The sequence below is a fragment of the Telopea speciosissima genome, chromosome 2 (assembly GCF_018873765.1).
Source record: "Telopea speciosissima isolate NSW1024214 ecotype Mountain lineage chromosome 2, Tspe_v1, whole genome shotgun sequence".
NCBI classification, from domain to species: Eukaryota; Viridiplantae; Streptophyta; class Magnoliopsida; order Proteales; family Proteaceae; genus Telopea; species Telopea speciosissima.
In genome coordinates this window covers 8,745,162-8,763,449 of record NC_057917.1, presented here as the reverse complement: position 1 = coordinate 8,763,449, position 18,288 = coordinate 8,745,162, and the positions used below count along the sequence as shown (strand labels likewise).

Below are 18,288 nucleotides of genomic sequence, written 5' to 3'. Positions count from 1 at the left end.
AAGTTGAGCCCCAACTGGTGGCTGGTTCAGCGCTGTACCGGCCAATTTGGTGTTGAAGCTATATCTCCCAATTCCACCACTGGAATTGTATGAAACTTTCAGCATAGCCTTCCCTCTCTACAAGCTACACTCGATTCCTACTTTGGTGGTATTCTCTTGGCTGGTTTGGCTTAGAACCCTAACCTGATAATTTTGAGTTTTGTTACTAATTTGAATTTTGTGGGTTTTAGTCTTACATTACCTCCTCCCTCCTTGAGTTGCTTCAATTTATTCCCTCTGAGGACGAAATCCTCAAAGCCGTCTTCTCCCACAAGACCAACCGTGCCCCTGGTCCTAACGGTTTTAGCAAGGGCTTCTTCTCTGCTAGTTGGGACATCATCAAGGAGGATCTTGTCAAAGCTATCCGTAGCTTCTTCTTCAACCCTAGCGAAATCCTTAAGGTCAACCACACTTTTCTCGGTCTCTTCCCCCAAAAAAAGAAGGGGCATCCTCCTTGTCTGACTTTAGATCAAGTTCTCTTTGCAACCTTCTATACCAATTCATCACCAAAATCTTGGGCTTTCATCTCAGGAAGAAGTATTCGAGATAACATCCTTCTTTATTCCGAAATTGTTCAGGGTTTTAATCGTAAATCTCGATCCCTAGCTGCCCTCGTGAATATAGAAATCCATAAAGCTTTTGATTCCCTTCGTTGGGACTTTATTACTGATGCCTTGACCCATATGGGCTTCCCATCTCCTCTCGTTCGCTGGATCCATGCTTGTATCTCCTCCCCTAGATCTATGTCCTTGTTAATGGCTCCCCGGCAGGGTTCTTTTCTTCGCATGTTGGTATCCGCCAAGGCTGCCCCTGTCTCCTTTCCTCTTCTCCCTTGCCCTTGAAGTCCTCTCCATAAGCATTCAGTCCAAACCGATCAACTTCTTATCTCTCCCATCCCCAAATTCAAAGCCATTAAACTTTCCCACCTTGCTTTTGTCGATGATCTCATGATCTTCTCCAAGGCTTCCCCCTCCTCCATCTTAGCTATCATGACAATCCTGCACCAATTTGAATGCCTCTCAGGTCTCATAATCAATCTCATGAAATCCCATATCTTTCTTTCGGGTGTTTCTGAAGATGATAAGGCTGACATCCTCTGCCTTACGGGGTTCTCCCTTGGCACCCTCCTAGTCAAGTACCTAGGTCTCCCACTGATCCCCACTAGGCTGACTGGCCATCATTGTACCCCCCATGCTTGACCTAATTCGCAAGAGGCTTCAACTATGGAAAGGAAAACTCCTTTCCTGCGCTAGGAAGGTCGAGCTGATTAGACAAGTTCTCCAATCCTCCTAAATCTACCATCAAAGCTATGGAATCTCTATTCTGTGTCTTCCTATGGAAAAAAAAAAAAGAATGTTCCAAATTTCTCCACCCCTTTAGTTGAAAATCCATTTGTCTTCCCAAAACAGAAGGCGGTCTACGCATCCGTAGGATCCGAGATTCTAATTTTTCAGGAATTCTCAAATTGCTTTGGAAAATCTCCACTGAGAATGACTCCATCTGGGTCAATTGGGTCTATTCCTACCTCCTTAAATCTCAATCAATATGAACTGCTCCCATTCCTGCCGACACTTCCTAGGTCTGGCACAAAATCCTGCACCTTCATCCCCTAGCCCTAAGAGCTACTATCTCCAAAATTGCTAATGGGAATTCAACTTTGAACCTCCCTCTGGATCAACCACTCGCATCCCTCCAGAGTGCTCTCTCTCTACTGTAGGAGCCCGCACAGTTTACTCTAGTATTCCAAAATATGCCAAGGTCTCTTCCATTATTTCCCATGGTGTTTGATCCTCCTCTCTTCCCCCCCCCCTTCCAAGTCTCTCCCCAGTCTGGGCCTCCCTCCCCCCCTCAAGCCTCTACTTACGACAAGAACCTTTAGCTCCCCTCCCACAATGGCCTATTCATTTCCAAATCCCCTTGGAACTTTGTGTCACAACAGTCCCCCTGTCCCTTGGCATAACCTGGTTTGGTTCAAAGGCCATATCCCCCGCCAAGCTTTCCTTCGTCACCGCCACTTCTCTGTCTCCCCCACTTGTATCCTCTGTTAGAATGGAATTGAGGACATCGACCACCTTTTCTTCTCTTGCCCTTTACCTGCTCAATTTGGAAGAAAGCCTCAAGTTCAACTTGGCCCCGTAGTAGGAGACCTTTACGCTTCTCTAGGGAATGGTTTTGGATGGATATGACCTTCTCCGGTAAAACCATTTGCGATGTTGTTGGAAAGCTTGCGTTCGGTGCTGTTATTTCTCATATTTGGATGGAGCGGAATCTTCAAAGATAGACTTCCAACTCCCGTTCTCTTGACATGAATTGAAAAGCCATCTTTTTTTATGTCAGCTCTATGTTTCACTTGTTGCTACATAGATCTATTGTAGGCTCCCCAAGGAACAGGCATATTGTTGTTACCTGCGGTTTACCTGTTTCTCTTCTTCTCCCCTAGCCCTTCCTACGGTCCGCTTTTGTATGGCTTCCCCCCTCCCCCTTTTTCCGTGCTCTCCTTTTGGAAATGAATTACTTATTCACCAAAAAAATATTCTAATCAAATCTTGTGCCAAAGGAAAATTCCAGTAACCAAATCTTCTAGCTATTCTCCTCCCCACACAAATCACATGTGGCCCACACTATCATTCAATTACTAGATGTACAGACCATATTACGGGCAGAATAAGGGTCTTAAGTTGAACCATAATATAGACCTAGTTTTAAATTGAACCATGGGGTTAAATATGGGCAGAAATGTTCTGGACCTTTTTCCTTCTACACTGGCTTTGTACTGCATCAGTGGGTGGGTTTGGGGAGGGGATGATGCAGATAAATCATATAAATGGGCTTATTTTATTGGAAATAAGTTTTGGTTTGGGTTATGTATGTGTTGGGCCTTTGATCCCATGTGTTTTCATTGTAATTGACCCCTTTAATGGACCTACAATATGGATAGAGGCTAGGCATACCGGATTAGTTAAGGGTCGTTATTTCTTTATTTTAATTGTTATTAAGTGTTTTAGTTGGGGTGAATTAGAATTCTACAAGTCCAGTCTTGTTTTGAGTCAAGTTTCTTTTATTACTTTAGTGTCCTAGTCAACATAGTACAAGATCTCGGTGAGATCTCGAAAATATCTCGGTTTCGTAAGTCTCGAGACGAAACGGTAGGCAATACAAGATTTGTGCAAGATCTTGTGGTATATCTCGATCTCGGTTTGAGACGGTACAAACCAAACTATAAAAAGGCACCCTCTTGGCGAGATTTCAACCTCAACTCAAAATCTCGCTCTGCTGTGAAGGAAAAACACCTGGAGGTGAGGATTTTGGTGCTTTATTTTTGGCAAATCTCACCTCAACTGAAGATTAAAGCTTGGAGATTCAAGATTGAAGCTTCAACATCGAGAGGGACCTGCATTGCATCTCAAGAACACTTTTAGGTTAGAAAGTGCTTCTCAAAAACTATTTTTTTTCATAGAATCCAATGGATACTTGTTTGTTGACTATGTAGAGCTCACCTATACCGTAGCCTACCAACCTAGGGTTTGGGTTTGAATTTTGTAAAAACTAATGTTTCCATTGTGTTTAGAAGGCCTAAAATAGGGTGGGTGTCAAGTTTCAGGACCTATCTTGGCTATATGCCACTGAAACCCACCATCGAGTCAAGACGAGAAAAAATACACCAACTCGCCGAGATCTCAGCAGAACTCGGTTACATGACATGGCAAAACCAGGAGCGAAACCGAGTCCTAAAACCTTGCTAGTCAGTTTGTGTTACCTAATTAGTTAAGAATTGGGTTAGGATTTTCCTTTTTAATGTTTGTCTGTTTTTGAGTCTTTTATATAAGTTTGTAAGGGGACCAGCATTGTACATGCATTTGGTTAATGAAAAGCTTTGTTTTTGCTGCCTATTGTGGTATGCTCTTCCCTTGCATTTGATCAAGGTCTCCGTTAGTGTTTGATCCATCCAAACACCTTGCGGTGAGAAGCCTGGTTGCATATATATCTCTCTAGTTCTCGCCAAGGTACTGCTGACACTGATGTTTCAGCAATCTGTCCATCACTGATCTCTGAAACTGTTCAATCAAATAACCATTAGACTTTGCTGGTTTAAAGGTGAGATCCACAAACTTGATCTAAGTTCTGATTTCAGTAATCATCTTTCGATTCCATCTTCTATCAATTGCTGTTTTCAATTTCTTAATCGGCTACTTAGAGCAGTCCTACTCACACTAGGATTGTCAGTTTAATGGTGGAGGCCATATCTGATCACAGAATTGCTTCATCGGTTCTGTCAGAATCATTTTTCTGTTGCCAGACCTCAGATGACTGGTTATTTAATGGAACCCTACTTCCATCAGGAGATTATTATCTTTTCATGCTGAAATTGATTTACTGATTCTGCTGGTTTGAGTGATCTGAAATTCAGTGCTTATTGATATTCTGTTTGGTTAGTCGAGTCTGCAACTAATTCTTTAATCAGACTTCTAATTTGACAGATTTGCCCTTTTTTAGTGTCATTAGGATTATCCATAATTTCAGAACTGCCCCTTAGACTGATCTGGAATTTTCGGCACAGGTTCCTTGCTGTATCAGGAGGATTCAATCTGATATATGAATTTTCTCCAAAAACTACTTGTTTGTCTAAGATTCTGTATTGGTACTATTTTAACTTCTTAAATCAGTATTACATTAGGGGATAATAAATTTAGACAGAATAAAATAATTGAACGCTATCCTCATAGCTGATAAGGCTAAGCTGAGTTAAGTTTAGAACTTCATATTATCCTGGATTTTAAAACCCTCACCAACGGTAAGGTTGCTCCATTGTGCCCAAGTGGTCACAGATTCGAGTCAGGAAACATCTTCTCTGCGAAAGCAGGGGTAAAGCTGCATACATTATGACCCTCCCCAGACCCCGCAGTGGCAGGAGCTTTGTGCACTTGGTACACCCTTTTTGTAAAAACCCTCATCAAATATAGAAGGGAGAAGAACTAGTAAAATCACCCCTAACTCCTAAAGAAATATATATAACAACCACTTTTAGCTTCTATCAAAGAGCTACCAAAAGAACAGGGCAACTTACTCCCGAGTTTTTCAAATAGCAAAGAAGTTCCCCTATGTTCCATTCCTTACAGAAATTGCAAAACTGAAAGAAAAACCAAATGCTTAACATACTTTTGTAACCTTAGTTTTCCATTGACAAATACAGGATCTACATGAGAATATGAGCTCCAAGACAGGGCAACAAGCATGCATATACAATCAAGAAGCAATTTTAACTATGGTCTGCTGTTCTGCAGTTCTGGACACAAATGTCATGATTACGCATGACCGTGGGGCATTGTAGACAGCAGCATCTGGCAAGATGCATATGCATCTGTGTTAAAATCAAAGATAAAACCAACAAAGAAAAGATGTTTTTGAACATCAGAGGTACATTTACATAAGGTAGGGAGATAGATAAACATCATAAATATGGAGGTATAGGCAAATATGAGGCATGAGGGCAGAAATGTGAAATTTCTCTATAGCTCCTGTTTAAGTTTCGTAAGGGCAGTAACCTGGTGGATTTCCCATTTTCACAGGATCATAGGATGGACTAGCAACGGTCCTAACCTTTACCCCCTGGCATTTTGGCATAAAGTGACAACTAAAACTCAAAACCCACATCATCATGCTGGCAGCATGAATGTTTTACTATCACATCATGCAAGGCCAGGGTGATAATTTTCATACAAACCCCTCAATATTGGTCATAATCAGAAGAGGCAGCCAAAAATTGCATAACAGAGTATTGCTATGAATAATTACTGGTTCTGACAAACAGACTCAAAACCCACATCATCATGCTGGCAGCATGAATGTTTTACTATCACATCATGCAAGGCCAGGGTGATAATTTTCATACAAACCCCTCAATATTGGTCATAATCAGAAGAGGCAGCCAAAAATTGCTTAACAGAGTATTGCCATGAATAATTACTGGTTCTGACAAACAGAGAAGAGCAATCCAGAAAGGAGCATTACAACCAATTCAGAAGTCATGGATCCACCATTATCAGAGAGTTGTTAACTTACCCAGTTTTGGAAGCATAGCACCGACAGTCTCATGACTAACAGGAACAGGCGGTTCATATAAATGTTGATTTCTGAAAGAACTAATTAGAGGTGAAGCTGATCTTTTGGGACTCAACAAAGAGATACACACAGACAGTGAGTGAATAAGGCCAGATTTTGACTGCGAATCTTCCAGTGCATGACCAAATATTCTTGCAACAAAACTGCATATGAATATAAAGTAACACCAAACACACATCAACATATGAGTTTCAGATGTTTAAAAATAAAAAAGTCTTCGAACAACTCCATCAATTATATAAAGAAAACAGGAAATAGACAAAAACTACAAAAGAAAAAATCACAAACCTTGGGCTTAAAAGTTTAGTAGCTAAAGCTGATGAAGCATTCCAAGTGATAGCACAAAGTGTTTCTGCTGCATTAGCATGAACTTCAGGAGGACTCTGATCAATTTTAGATTTTAAAGGGATATTCGTCAGTGACCAAACAAATGTTCATTACATTAACCAGTACAAATGAACAATATTAAAAATATTTTTTAAAAAACAATGAAGATCGCATTTTGTTTCTGCTTAGCTAAAGTACAATAGCACAAAACAACACAATACAAAGATGGCATTGTAAGAATTAGCACAGCTACTTGGTGCAACATGGTTATAGCAGCAAAATTTCTCTCCTCATAAGGAGGCACAGTTTTATATAAGCAATAGCAGATCTCTCCACCAGTAGACAAGGCGCAAAGATGCAACATACCATCAATCAAAATGCCACCCAAATATTCCCCTAGCAACTCAAAACAACAACCAAAGGATACAAAAGAAAGGAACCCATCCATTACCCAATAGCCATCATGGAAAGCATGCAACAGATGGACACCAAATAGTACATACCCAGCCAAAGCCAAAATGCTATTTCAACAGCTTCAAAATGAAGTGTCAATCTGATACCAATTATCATCACTGAGTGCCATAGAGCAAATTATAGGTCACACAATTCTCCAGCAAAAAAAGTTCTGATAATCAACAATTAGCAAATTCAGAACTTACATATGGACTCAGTTTATCCACGATCATTTCTAGCAAACAGCTATCAGCTAACCATTGCATCACATCCATAAAATTGGGATACACGTGGTCATCAGCACCAACAAGTCGAACCAAAACCTGCAGAGAAAGAATCAGTGAGTAGGCAAACACATTCTAATAAAAGAAAAAATGTAAAAATTAAAATTCTGAGACAAAATGATCAAATAACCCATTCAAATCAGAACAGTTTTTTTTTTCAAACCTCCATGATAGATGTGATTCCTATCAAATCAACCAACCGACGGAAAACATCCTGATGGGCCTGACACAGACGAACCATAGGTAAGTCATTGCAAACAACTTACAAATATATAAATAAAAACCAAAAACAGCAAGAGTTACCAAGAATTTACGATAACCCAGTCATGTAAAATTGTATGGATACCTATTTCTAACATTAACTTTCCTATGCCGGTGCTTTGGCACTGCTGGTCCCTAAGCTTGGATAAAGGAGGAGGTTGGATGCGTCAAATTAGCAAAGCCTCCTTTTAAAGAGGGAAAAAAATAACCTCAACGAAACCTTTTGCCATCATGGTTTAAGCATAATTCGAAAACTTGTCTTGACTCGGTGTCTCGACCAGTTGAGACGACCGAGATCTCGGCGAGTTTGTGGTTTTTTTTTCGATATGATGTTTCGGTGGGAAAATGACCATAGTTGGCTACAAAACTTAAAGGGAAGCTTGTTTTAGGCTTAATAAACATATTTAAATCTTCAAATTGTCTTTATAAAAAAATTGTGTTTGGATTTGCACCCTTGGTTGGCAGTAAACGTCATACCATTGATGTAATATTGCCTATTCTACACATTGTTCGAGCCCCATCCAATTTGTATTAACCCTAATTTTTTGACAATTTTGTTGTAGGAAAATCAAAATATAAATATATAAACAAAAAAAAATGATATCATGAGGCCGTAGATCGGCCTCCGGTATCTGACATATAAAAAATGTACCCCCATACAACAAGTATTTGTCACATTTTTTTTCAAAAAATAGTTTTTGGGAATAGTAACTTTACCTGAAATAGTTGAATGTAGCCAAATCTTCTACAGTAAGCAACAATCGATCTCTTCGTAGTGATGTGGCAACCCCCAATAATATTGAGTGATGATGTGGCAAAAAAAATCAAGAACCAAGGCTCCCCCTTCTCTAGGTCCAAACCCACGATTATGACAAGTTTACTTCGAAATTTCGTAGTATGGGTTGAGTTTGTGCCTTTTTATAAGGTATTTTATACCATTTCGGCGAGACGGTACAAAAGTACTGAAATCTCGTAAGAGAACTCATTTCGACCAGCTCAAGTTTTCCAAGATTTCATCGAGGTCTCGGCGAGATTTAGAACTATGGGTTTAAGAAATCGGTATCAGTATCGGTGTCAGACGATACCGATACAGATCGGCCCGTATCAGCTTGAAATGCTTCGAAACTTTAATTAAAAATCAAAAGGCCCCATTTGTTTGACAGATATAAAGGGGTGGGAAAATTGTGAGGATAGGTCGTACATGTTGTGGGTTGGGTACTTGGGTTGACAAGGGAAGGGAAGGAAATAATGGAATATGTACTTTACAGTGGGGCGGGATTTGGTGGAGAGAGAGGAAATGGAGATGGGGTGGGATTTTAATGGAGAGAGGAGAGAGAGACACAAAATGAACTTTTCCATGAATAGTGCCAAAGTCCTACCATTTTGGTAGGACTTTGAAAGTGGGTGGGGTGGGATAAAATGGGGTGCCACATCATCAGACAAGAATAAATGCATTTAATGAGATTGTTTTGAAGTTTCCCACCCTACCAAACCAAACACACATATTTGTGGTGGTTTGTGAGAAACAAGTCAAAGTTTTCCACCCCTTTTTACCTTTTTCACTTTTCTCCTTCAAACAAACAAGGACAAAGGGGGAAAAAAAAGTGGGAAAAAAAAATTTGGGTCAAAATGTTGGAAAAATAGAAAAAAAAAAATTTACAATAAATGAGAAAAAAAATCTTAAAATGTTGTTTTAATCCAATAATTATATTAATCAAAAGAATATTAAAAAATCATAAACTATGATTTTATAACACCAAATAACGGTAGGCGAAGAAGAAAAAAACCTGCAAAGCAGTTGGGAGGAAGATGCTTTGATTCGGTGGCTGTATATCTAGAATCCAGCCTTCAAATCCTAAAAGCACTCTGTATGATGTTTAAAACACCAAAAAATGGTAGGAAACCCAAAGTTTCAAGACTAATTGATGAACGACGACAGAGAACTGCTCTCTGCAAGACTTGTTCCTCGTTTATAAAGAAAATATATGAAGTTTGGTCCGGATCCGGTCAAATCAGTCAATCTGGATCGGTATCCAGATGACAATATGGATACCCGCTCCAAGTCGGTCAGGTATACCTATTACTTAAACCATATTTGGCGTAGAACATGGAACTTCATTATTTTGATCTAGCCTGTTCTTTAGAAGTAAAGATTATACGGCACTACAACTCAGGTGCAGTGACAAATGGGCAAAGGTTGACTAAGGCATCTTGGAGGATACATCCTCCAATGGCACCTAGTGGCAGTGAGTTATTTAGAAGAGAATTCTCACACCATGAAATTCTAGTAAGTGAATTTCATGTACCTAATGAACTCACCAGTACTGGTCCCATCAACTCCAGGAAGGCCCCTGTTGTTATATTCCAGACTTTGGTTGCTTTCCCCTAAAGGCAAGTTCATTGAAAATTCCATTGCTCTATTATCCAAGACCACCAATTTCAGCATCGCAGGAAATGCCAGCCGGGTCAACCAATGAATGATAGGCCAGAGGGAGGGGCTCAATCAACTAATCAATGATCCCTGGACCTACTTAACACAAATGTCACTGAAATAGGGGATTGGTTGATCAGAAAGCTCAGAAATCTTTCTGATCCACTAACTGGTGGTCTGGTCCTCTCAAATCCCATTTTTTCATCGACAAGTAAGGTGAATTCTAAGGTTCCTTATTCTAGTTGTAAAGCAGAAAAAAAAAGGAAGAATGGGCACCATCCCCACAAGCAGCCTGAACAGGAATTGAAAATGAAACAAGAATCTATTACAACCATCTATGGAGTTGAGTGATTTTCCTTAATATCCTCTTCCCTATCTCCGTTAAGTTGGGTAATCAAACTCTATCAATTGTTTCATATATCGTTCTGCAACGCATTGTTAAATAATAATATCTTCATTCAAAATTCTACTGGAATCCAGTACCCTGTACCAGTAAAAGTAAAGTAATGTATTAAAACACAGGCTAATATATCAATCTGGTGTATAATGATGGCCTCACCAGTCCACAGAGATGCAGTCCTAAAAGCTTTGGCTAAGGTTCACGTACCATTTGAAATTGAACCAGCTTAACTAGCTAACATGGTCGGTGCGTTGTATCGAGTAAAAGCCATCATGTTCACCATGAAGTATGACTGTCTTACCAATATTTGAGACTCAATCAGGAGACGTTTCGGCCTATATTCCTACTAATGTAATTTACATTACCGATGGACAAATATTCTTATCCACTGATCTATTCAATGCTGGAACCCGACCTGCTATTAATGTGGGTATTTCCGTCTCCAGAGTAGGATCTGCAGCTCAAATTAAAGCCATGAAGCAGTTTTAGAGTCCCCAAGAGAGAACCAGCTGATTTGTCACTTCTGGCGAAAGAAGGCTACTTCACAAGCTGCAAGAGAAGCATAAGTGCTTGTTTAGAGCCCTCTCTCAAGAGAAAGCAAGCGTTAATTGGGTGGGTTCTGCTGCATATGGGACTGGATAGCATAATAGACTTCTTTGCTTTGGGCTGCTCTGCACTGTAGAGAAGTGCACGCGATTCAGCTTACTAAGATGGGGCTTAAGAAGACACTTTATAGGCGGGTTTTGCGCACAATACAAAAGGGAGAGTTCAATCTCTCAAAAGACTAAAGAAAAGTGAGTGTCCATTTTTTCCTTTGCTTGCGCAGGGGCCCACCTTTGGCTAAATAATCATCTGGTTATGCTATTTTGGGATTTGCTCTAATCGAAGCTAAAGCCCTGCAGGTACTATTCTCCATATTGTGGGGGAATGACTATTTATAACATGGGTTCTGACAGAATGGCCTTAGTCCCACACATCATCCAGGAATCTTGCTGGGAACCTCCTTTCCCCTCTCCTCCTTCATTGGACCTCATCTGGTCAGCCCTCCCAATTATCCAAAGATCCACCATTGGAAGAGGGGATAGAATCGTTTGGAATGCTGCTCGCTCAAATATTTTTCAGTTTGAAGTCAGCTTAGAATCTTTTAAGATCAAGTGGTGAAGTTGGTATCTGGCGTAAGGTTGTTTGGTTCCCAAGCTACATCCCCAGACATAGCTTCACCCTATGGCGTAGTCTCCGTTGTTGTCTCCTCACGCAAGGCTTTCTCATTAGTAGACATATTCCTGTGTTCCCCCACTGCATCCTCTATTGGAATGGCCTTGAAGATGTCGACCATCTCTTCTTCAGCTGCCCTTTCACCTCGAAGAACTGGGCAGGGGCTCTTGCTCGTTGCTGGCCAATTCATCGTCAGATCCTTCCTTTCCATCGTGAATGGATTTGGGTTGATATGACCTTTGGTGGGTCATCCTTTTGTGACTGTGTGGGAAAACTTGCCTTCAGTGCTGCTATTCATCACATCTGGTTCAAGCGCAAACTAAGAAGATGGACTTCCAACTCCAGATCTCTTCATCAGATTTGGGACTCCATCTCCTTCGACGTTAAAAGTGGACTCTACATCTCTCCCTCCCTCCCTCCCTCAAAGTACTCCACACAAGCTATAATGGGCCCACCAAATCTGGGTAGATACCTCCTCTTTAGTCTTTACCGCAATGAAGAAAATAATCCTTAATTATCTACTTAACAGCTCTTCATGACAGCTCGTTCCCTTGGAAAGAAAGCCTCCATGCAACTGACCATGGGGCCCACCCAAAACCTGGAAAATATCTTCCATGCGAGCTGACCATGATCTCTTCCTTGTTCGATGGTCTTTGCCTTCCAAAACACAGCTGGTCGATCACCTTTATAGCACAAATCGATATGGGCTGATGTGGCTGAATGTGGTCCAAATCATGGACCAGGTACATGACCAAATCTACATTAGTCCGTACCAAGAGAGATCATTTGGTGGGTCTTAGAAAGGAAGAATGTTTCAAACAGATACACTACTTTAATTAAGAATATCATGATGGAGCTGCAACTAACTATTGTGGATATACAAGGAAGCTCCCAATAAATCGATCTATACTAAGGTAAGCATTAAAACCTTACCAATTCAAGTCAGCATTACAAATTTCTGAACTTTACAATCACAAAAGGTAAAGATGGGCTTTGAACACAATCGAAGGTACAAAATTTCAAATCTTAACAACTTAAAAGTTCACAGCTTCAAGTAGGTTCTGCAAAACTTGGTGACCTAAATGGTCGGAGTCAGACTTTTTCAGAAGAATCTTTTAAGACCAGATCATTCTAAACTTCTTTCTTTTATATTGTTTTTCCTCATTTACACTTTGCTGAGACCAGAATTTTCAAAGGCCATATTTTTTTTCCTCATTTTAAAATTTTTGTTGAAATTTGTTATTAAAAAAATAGATATTAATATATGTTTGTGCAAGAACCACTAGTTGGGGCCCAATTTTTACATGTGAATCACAAGTGTAGGTTTGATGGTGGTTATTAAAACCCAAGATGCCTTTTTCTCTTCTACATTCTTTAATTTAACTCTCTTATAGAGTTTCTTCCAACCCAAGGTCCTACTTCCATTAATATTTCACTAATTAGGGGAAACATCAGGTTTGAAACTAAGAAGCAGATTGACAGCAAAATTGGGTAGCTCTTTTAGTAATATTTTTATTTCTTTAAATAAAAAACGCAAAAATAACAATTTAGTGCGACAATGCAACACTTCATATAAGTATGATCATATTGGAGTAAAAAGGAAGTCAGCGGTTTTCTTCCAATTCTGAATACAATGGAGAAAACCCACAGACTAAACATAATTAAACCTACAAAATGCAATCCAAACAATATATTTCCCAAAGTAATAACAATAAAATTAGCAGGAGAAAAAGATCTGAGAGTCAGTGACTAAAACATCTACTTACTTGTACATAACTCATAAGTGGAACAGTCTTCCGCACCATGAGACACACAACAACCTACCATTTCACAGCAATTACAATAAGCAGCTAGACATGACTACAGCAGACATGCCCGATAAGAAACAAAAATACAGGTGGATACCTTGCTGAAATACCCCGCCAGCAGGGTGCTATGAGGACGATTTGGCTCCAAGAAGGAGAAAAGTAAGTTCATTAGCTGTAATCACAAGGTCACAAAACTTAGAAGAACATATTCCAAAACAATTCCCATAATAGAAAGGAGGAGTGAACATGACATATAAGAAACATGTACCTCCTCTTCCTCTACCAAGGTCTTGAGAATGACATCTATCTCACAAGTAAATATCTCACAGGCAATGAAGGGAAACCTAAATCAAAAAATAACATAACAACAATATCATAAATAATGAAGCAGTGAGTAAGAGAAATTCTACTTCAGATGGTTTCAACAAATAAAACTGATCTTGATCAAGTTAAAGTGCTGTACTTGAAAGCACGCTTGCTTTCAGCATCCTCTGGAACTTCTTCCACAATATAGTGCAGCAACTGCTCCACCTGAGCTCTATCTCGCAGACTAATAAAAATTAATCATATGAGAACAATTTCAACCAACTTATTTGTCAGAACTAAAGTAAAAAAGGAATAAAGTATAAACACATGTAGATTTCATTGATATGCTTTTAAATTGCAACTAAAGAAACAGTGAGAAATCTATCCAGCTCGGCATATAGGTAAAGCTTTCCATGCCACTTAGAAAGCCAGAATAGAGTTAATCCAATAGCCAAAAACAACAATAGAAATATGCGGTTGTAGATACATCAAATAGGCAGAAGATTTATAAGATTAAGGGAGAGTGAAGAAAGAAAGAAATATAGTTGCCGCCTTCAAAATACAGAATTAAATCAGGAAAGATACATTACAAGTTTATGAGACGACTATTTAAAGCTTTGCATTCTTGGATTACTTCTTCCTCATCGAGCAGCTCTTCCAAAGTGAAGTTTTCCTTGTCTAAAACTGACTCCACCTATAAAGAGGAGGGGGGTGAAAGATTTTATGATCAAGCCCAAGAGAATATCAACAGAAAACATGCAAATCAAGATTATACTGCCTCCCATCTTTGAAGTAGAAACAATGAGTATCCTTCAATGTCCTTAACAGTGTAATTCCCTTGAGAATATTTGAAATTTAAAGCCAACTGGGATAATGGGAAAATAGAAACAAAACCATACAAAAGAATAAGCCTGAGAAGGAAAAGTTCTCCTACGCATAGAAAACTCAAACCCACAACTGAAACAGAATCCACATAAAACAATACATGAACTGTAAGAGTATAGATATGGATATCAAGACAAACTAAGCCATGGGCTGCCCAAACAAATGAAACATCAAACAACAATTTCAGCAGACAACAACTTCAAACGATAGAAAAAGAAAGTAACTCCACAAGAACCATGTCTCGAAGGTCAAAACAGAACATAATTCAAAAGAAACTCAAATCAAAGTGTGACAAAGTTTATGGATTCCCTAATAACCATTAACTCTATAAGTGAAAAAACATTAATTAATAACCACTGACTCCACAAGTGATAAATATTGATTAATAAATTACCCTTTGAAGTGTAACAGCTTAGAAAAAACATTCAGAATAACATACTTTCTAATCGATCCATCAAAGAGTTAAAACAACTTGTAGGAAAGAAATAAATAATTGCCATAGTATACGAAATTAAGCAGAGATTCACTTACAGGAGAAGAGGCCGAAAGAGCGGTCATGCGCCAAAACATTTTGAAGGCCTAAATTTTCACAAAAAAATATATCGTAACAGAAACTTCCAAGATTTGTCAAACCAGAAAGGGAAGCAGAAAATCTGCCCAACGGTAGAAGAACAGAAAGAATACAAAACAGCTTTGAAGATTAGAAAACCCTAGCAGCACGAAGGTGTTCGAAGCTTGAACAAAGTTCGAAAAGGAAAAATAATGCCCCGGTTTTCTCTATCTCAAGAAGCAAGCGAAATAGAGAAAGAGACACACAGGAAAAGCCAACCCGCAAAGATCGAAAGCCCCAAAATCACCGCTGTAACGTAGAAAATGCTGATGGAGGTTGCAAGAGAGAAAAACGAGGGTCGGAGTTCAAAAAACAATAAAATAACAAAACAAATTAGAAATACGAATGAATGGATTATAGGGTTTTCGTTAACATCCACGGCCCTTTGTTTATATACGTCGCAAGGCACGCACGATGAGATCTCGAAATCATTCAACCAAAAACCAAAGACGAGATCCCGAAATCGTTTCCCGAACTTTTCAAAAAAGGGCCGTTGAAAATCGAGCGCTTGTGAGGTTGAATTATTTATATTGCCACTTTCCGTTACGGTTTAGTATCGGTATTGGATCCGCCTGTCATAACAGATATCGAATGTGGTGTTTTTTTTAATTTTTCGGTCGATTTGGAACAATGTGGTCCGATATCGATGGTGAATGATACTGATACCATGAACTAAAACCCTGCTCTTAGTTGCTTATCCAAATGCAGATGCAGCAGATCCCTATAGCTTTGAATCTTTGTGGAGCCAGGTTTTACAAGTCATCAACGCTGAATTGTTAGGTCAATTCTACACTATTCTGTTTAATTTTTTATATCTTATATATTTTAATGGAGAGGGTTCCTCCCGACACGAGTGTAATAGGAATCTACATGTCACATTCAATTGTTTGATTTGAAAAAAAGAATCATTCACCACGGGCCACGTATTTAATAAGAAAGAAAAATCTATATAAAATTAAGGAAAAGTTCTCTGTCTGGTACTCCAGCACTCTCATGAGTCTGGCTCTCTCCTCCTCATATGGAAAATTACACTCTAACATGAAGAAGTTTTTCTTATATTTAAATTGGAAAAAATAACTTTGTCTAAGAATTTAGCCTACGCTAGTGTTCCCATGAGTCTATCTCTTTTCTTTTTCATATGAAAAGACACCTCTGCCCTTGTTTTGAAGAGAAGAGAAATAGATACATGGGAGTGCTGGCGTAGGTCACACTCCCGTAAAGAAACATGTTTCCCATTTAAATTTTTCAATGTGACATACATAAATCAGGCTTATCAATATTGGCGCAACACATAGCAAGGCCACTACCATGTGGAGCGACTCTCACCTGTCAGGTTATACCCACATGACACCTAGCCAACCTAGATCCGGAAACTTAGTCATGTGAGGATACGATCCTCACATGAAGGTAGTGAATGTATCCTATAAGGAACCAGGATCTCCAACCAATCAACAATATAGAAAATTCCCATTAATTGTGGACTCTCCAGCCAGCTCTCTCCTACTAGGACTCTTACCATAACAAGCTTAGCATGGAGCGCACGACTCATCGTTTCTTAGTAAAACACAACTCCTACATGGTCTAACCTATAAATAGGAGGCTTAAAGGTCAAGTAAGGGTATTTTATTCTCTAACTACTCTTGAATTCTCTTGAGTTATCAGCTGCTAAAAGAGACCTGACTGACATCAGAGAGTCATTTGCCAAAGAAGACCGACTCTCCTTTGCTCAATCATTTATCTTTGCAAGTTTCATCCAAGACTGGTCAACTGATAGTTTCTGGACGCAACACGATGATTTACTATTATCATCAATATAATGTCACAAAGCATATAGCTTACCACGTGAACAAATGGTATGTCCATTTCGATTGTTAGGTAGAGAAGACATGGCCTATATTAGCTATGTGTCAACTTTCAATCCTCTATCCAAAAAAAAAATACTTTCGATCTTTTTTTATTTATTTTTTTGGGTAAGAAAATCTCAATGTAAATGTAATTCAATCAAAGGAAAAAAGAAAAACTATCCGGTCACATGGTTCCTACGCCTAGACACAACCCAATGTTATGTGAAAAGATCATTCAACCACTAATAAAGTAAAAACTGCATCCAAACCAATGCCTTTGTTCTTACTTTCATTGGTTACTTGATCGGTTAGCGTTCTCTTGGCCTTTAATCAAACGTTCTCTTGGTCTTTAATCAAATACCCTCTCCTGTATTGGGTATTGGTACACATCCTGTGTGATCTACTCATGTGTATTAGCAATCGATCTAGACATTACTGTGCACACTCCCCAATAAACAATTTACATAAAAAAAAAAGAAAAAAAAGAACGTTTTTTGGGTGTGAACGAAATGACAGCCACACCCATGGAAAGGCAAAATTTCTTGGGGTGCGACGATCATTTCGCCCGCCCCTATGTCTGAGAGTAGCGGCATGGCAGCATACCACATGCACCCATGTAATGTTCTCTTTCAAAAAAAATATAAAAATATAAAATAAATGACACAAATTTATATTGTGATTTTAAAAAAATATCACCATTTATTGTTACAAGGATAACAAAATTCAATTTAATTTTCCACATGCACCCATGTAACGTTCTCTTTTTCTTTTTTTTTCTCCTTTTTTTTATTCATTTTCTTAAATACTAGAACCTTGTGTGGAGCTCTTCAAATGAGGTGTTGGCTTTAGGATTTGTAATCTTGGTATCATGATCGGATCGGTGTATCGGATTTATCAAATAAGACGCATTGACTTCCCCCTGTCCGTACAAGTGTATCAAATCGGTATCGGGATAAGCCTCGGCCGATATCAATCGAATTTGGACAATTTTCTCGATCTGAGGCTGAGATTATGAACCCTGTGTGAAAGTGTGAAGTACACCTTATGATGAATCTCATCCCTTGACCCTTGTTTTTTTGGGTACAATCTCATCCCTTGACATTAGTCACAAGTAGGAGGGCAAGTTTGGTTTTGACGGCCTGAACCCGCCTTGAGTTCGAACAGAGCCTAGGTTGAGATACTTTGGCCCTAAGGGCGAGTCAGGATTGAGAATTTCTGACCCTGAGTTAGGGTCGGGCCAGAGTTGAGACCTCAGGTTATGGTTGGATTTTTCTGACAATAAGTCTAGGCTGGGTCGGGCCTAGA

The 18,288-nt window shown here is 39.2% G+C and overlaps 1 protein-coding gene across 2 annotated transcripts in view; it reads right to left on the bottom strand.

The window, feature by feature from the left end:
* Positions 1 to 15,493, bottom strand: part of LOC122651323 (serine/threonine-protein phosphatase 6 regulatory subunit 2-like) — a 34,820-nt gene extending 19,327 nt beyond the window's left edge. For both annotated transcript variants that reach the window (XM_043844672.1, XM_043844673.1), the window contains exons 1-10: positions 15,061 to 15,493; positions 14,235 to 14,338; positions 13,802 to 13,888; positions 13,607 to 13,682; positions 13,436 to 13,510; positions 13,297 to 13,350; positions 7,387 to 7,446; positions 7,146 to 7,262; positions 6,448 to 6,542; positions 6,100 to 6,302 (exon numbers count right to left, since the gene is read on the bottom strand). In XM_043844672.1, the coding sequence (XP_043700607.1) occupies positions 6,100 to 6,302; positions 6,448 to 6,542; positions 7,146 to 7,262; positions 7,387 to 7,446; positions 13,297 to 13,350; positions 13,436 to 13,510; positions 13,607 to 13,682; positions 13,802 to 13,888; positions 14,235 to 14,338; positions 15,061 to 15,099 (910 nt within the window). In that variant the 5' untranslated portion in view covers positions 15,100 to 15,493. The remainder of the gene's footprint in view (positions 1 to 6,099; positions 6,303 to 6,447; positions 6,543 to 7,145; positions 7,263 to 7,386; positions 7,447 to 13,296; positions 13,351 to 13,435; positions 13,511 to 13,606; positions 13,683 to 13,801; positions 13,889 to 14,234; positions 14,339 to 15,060) is intronic.
* Between the last annotated feature and the right edge of the window lie 2,795 nt (positions 15,494 to 18,288).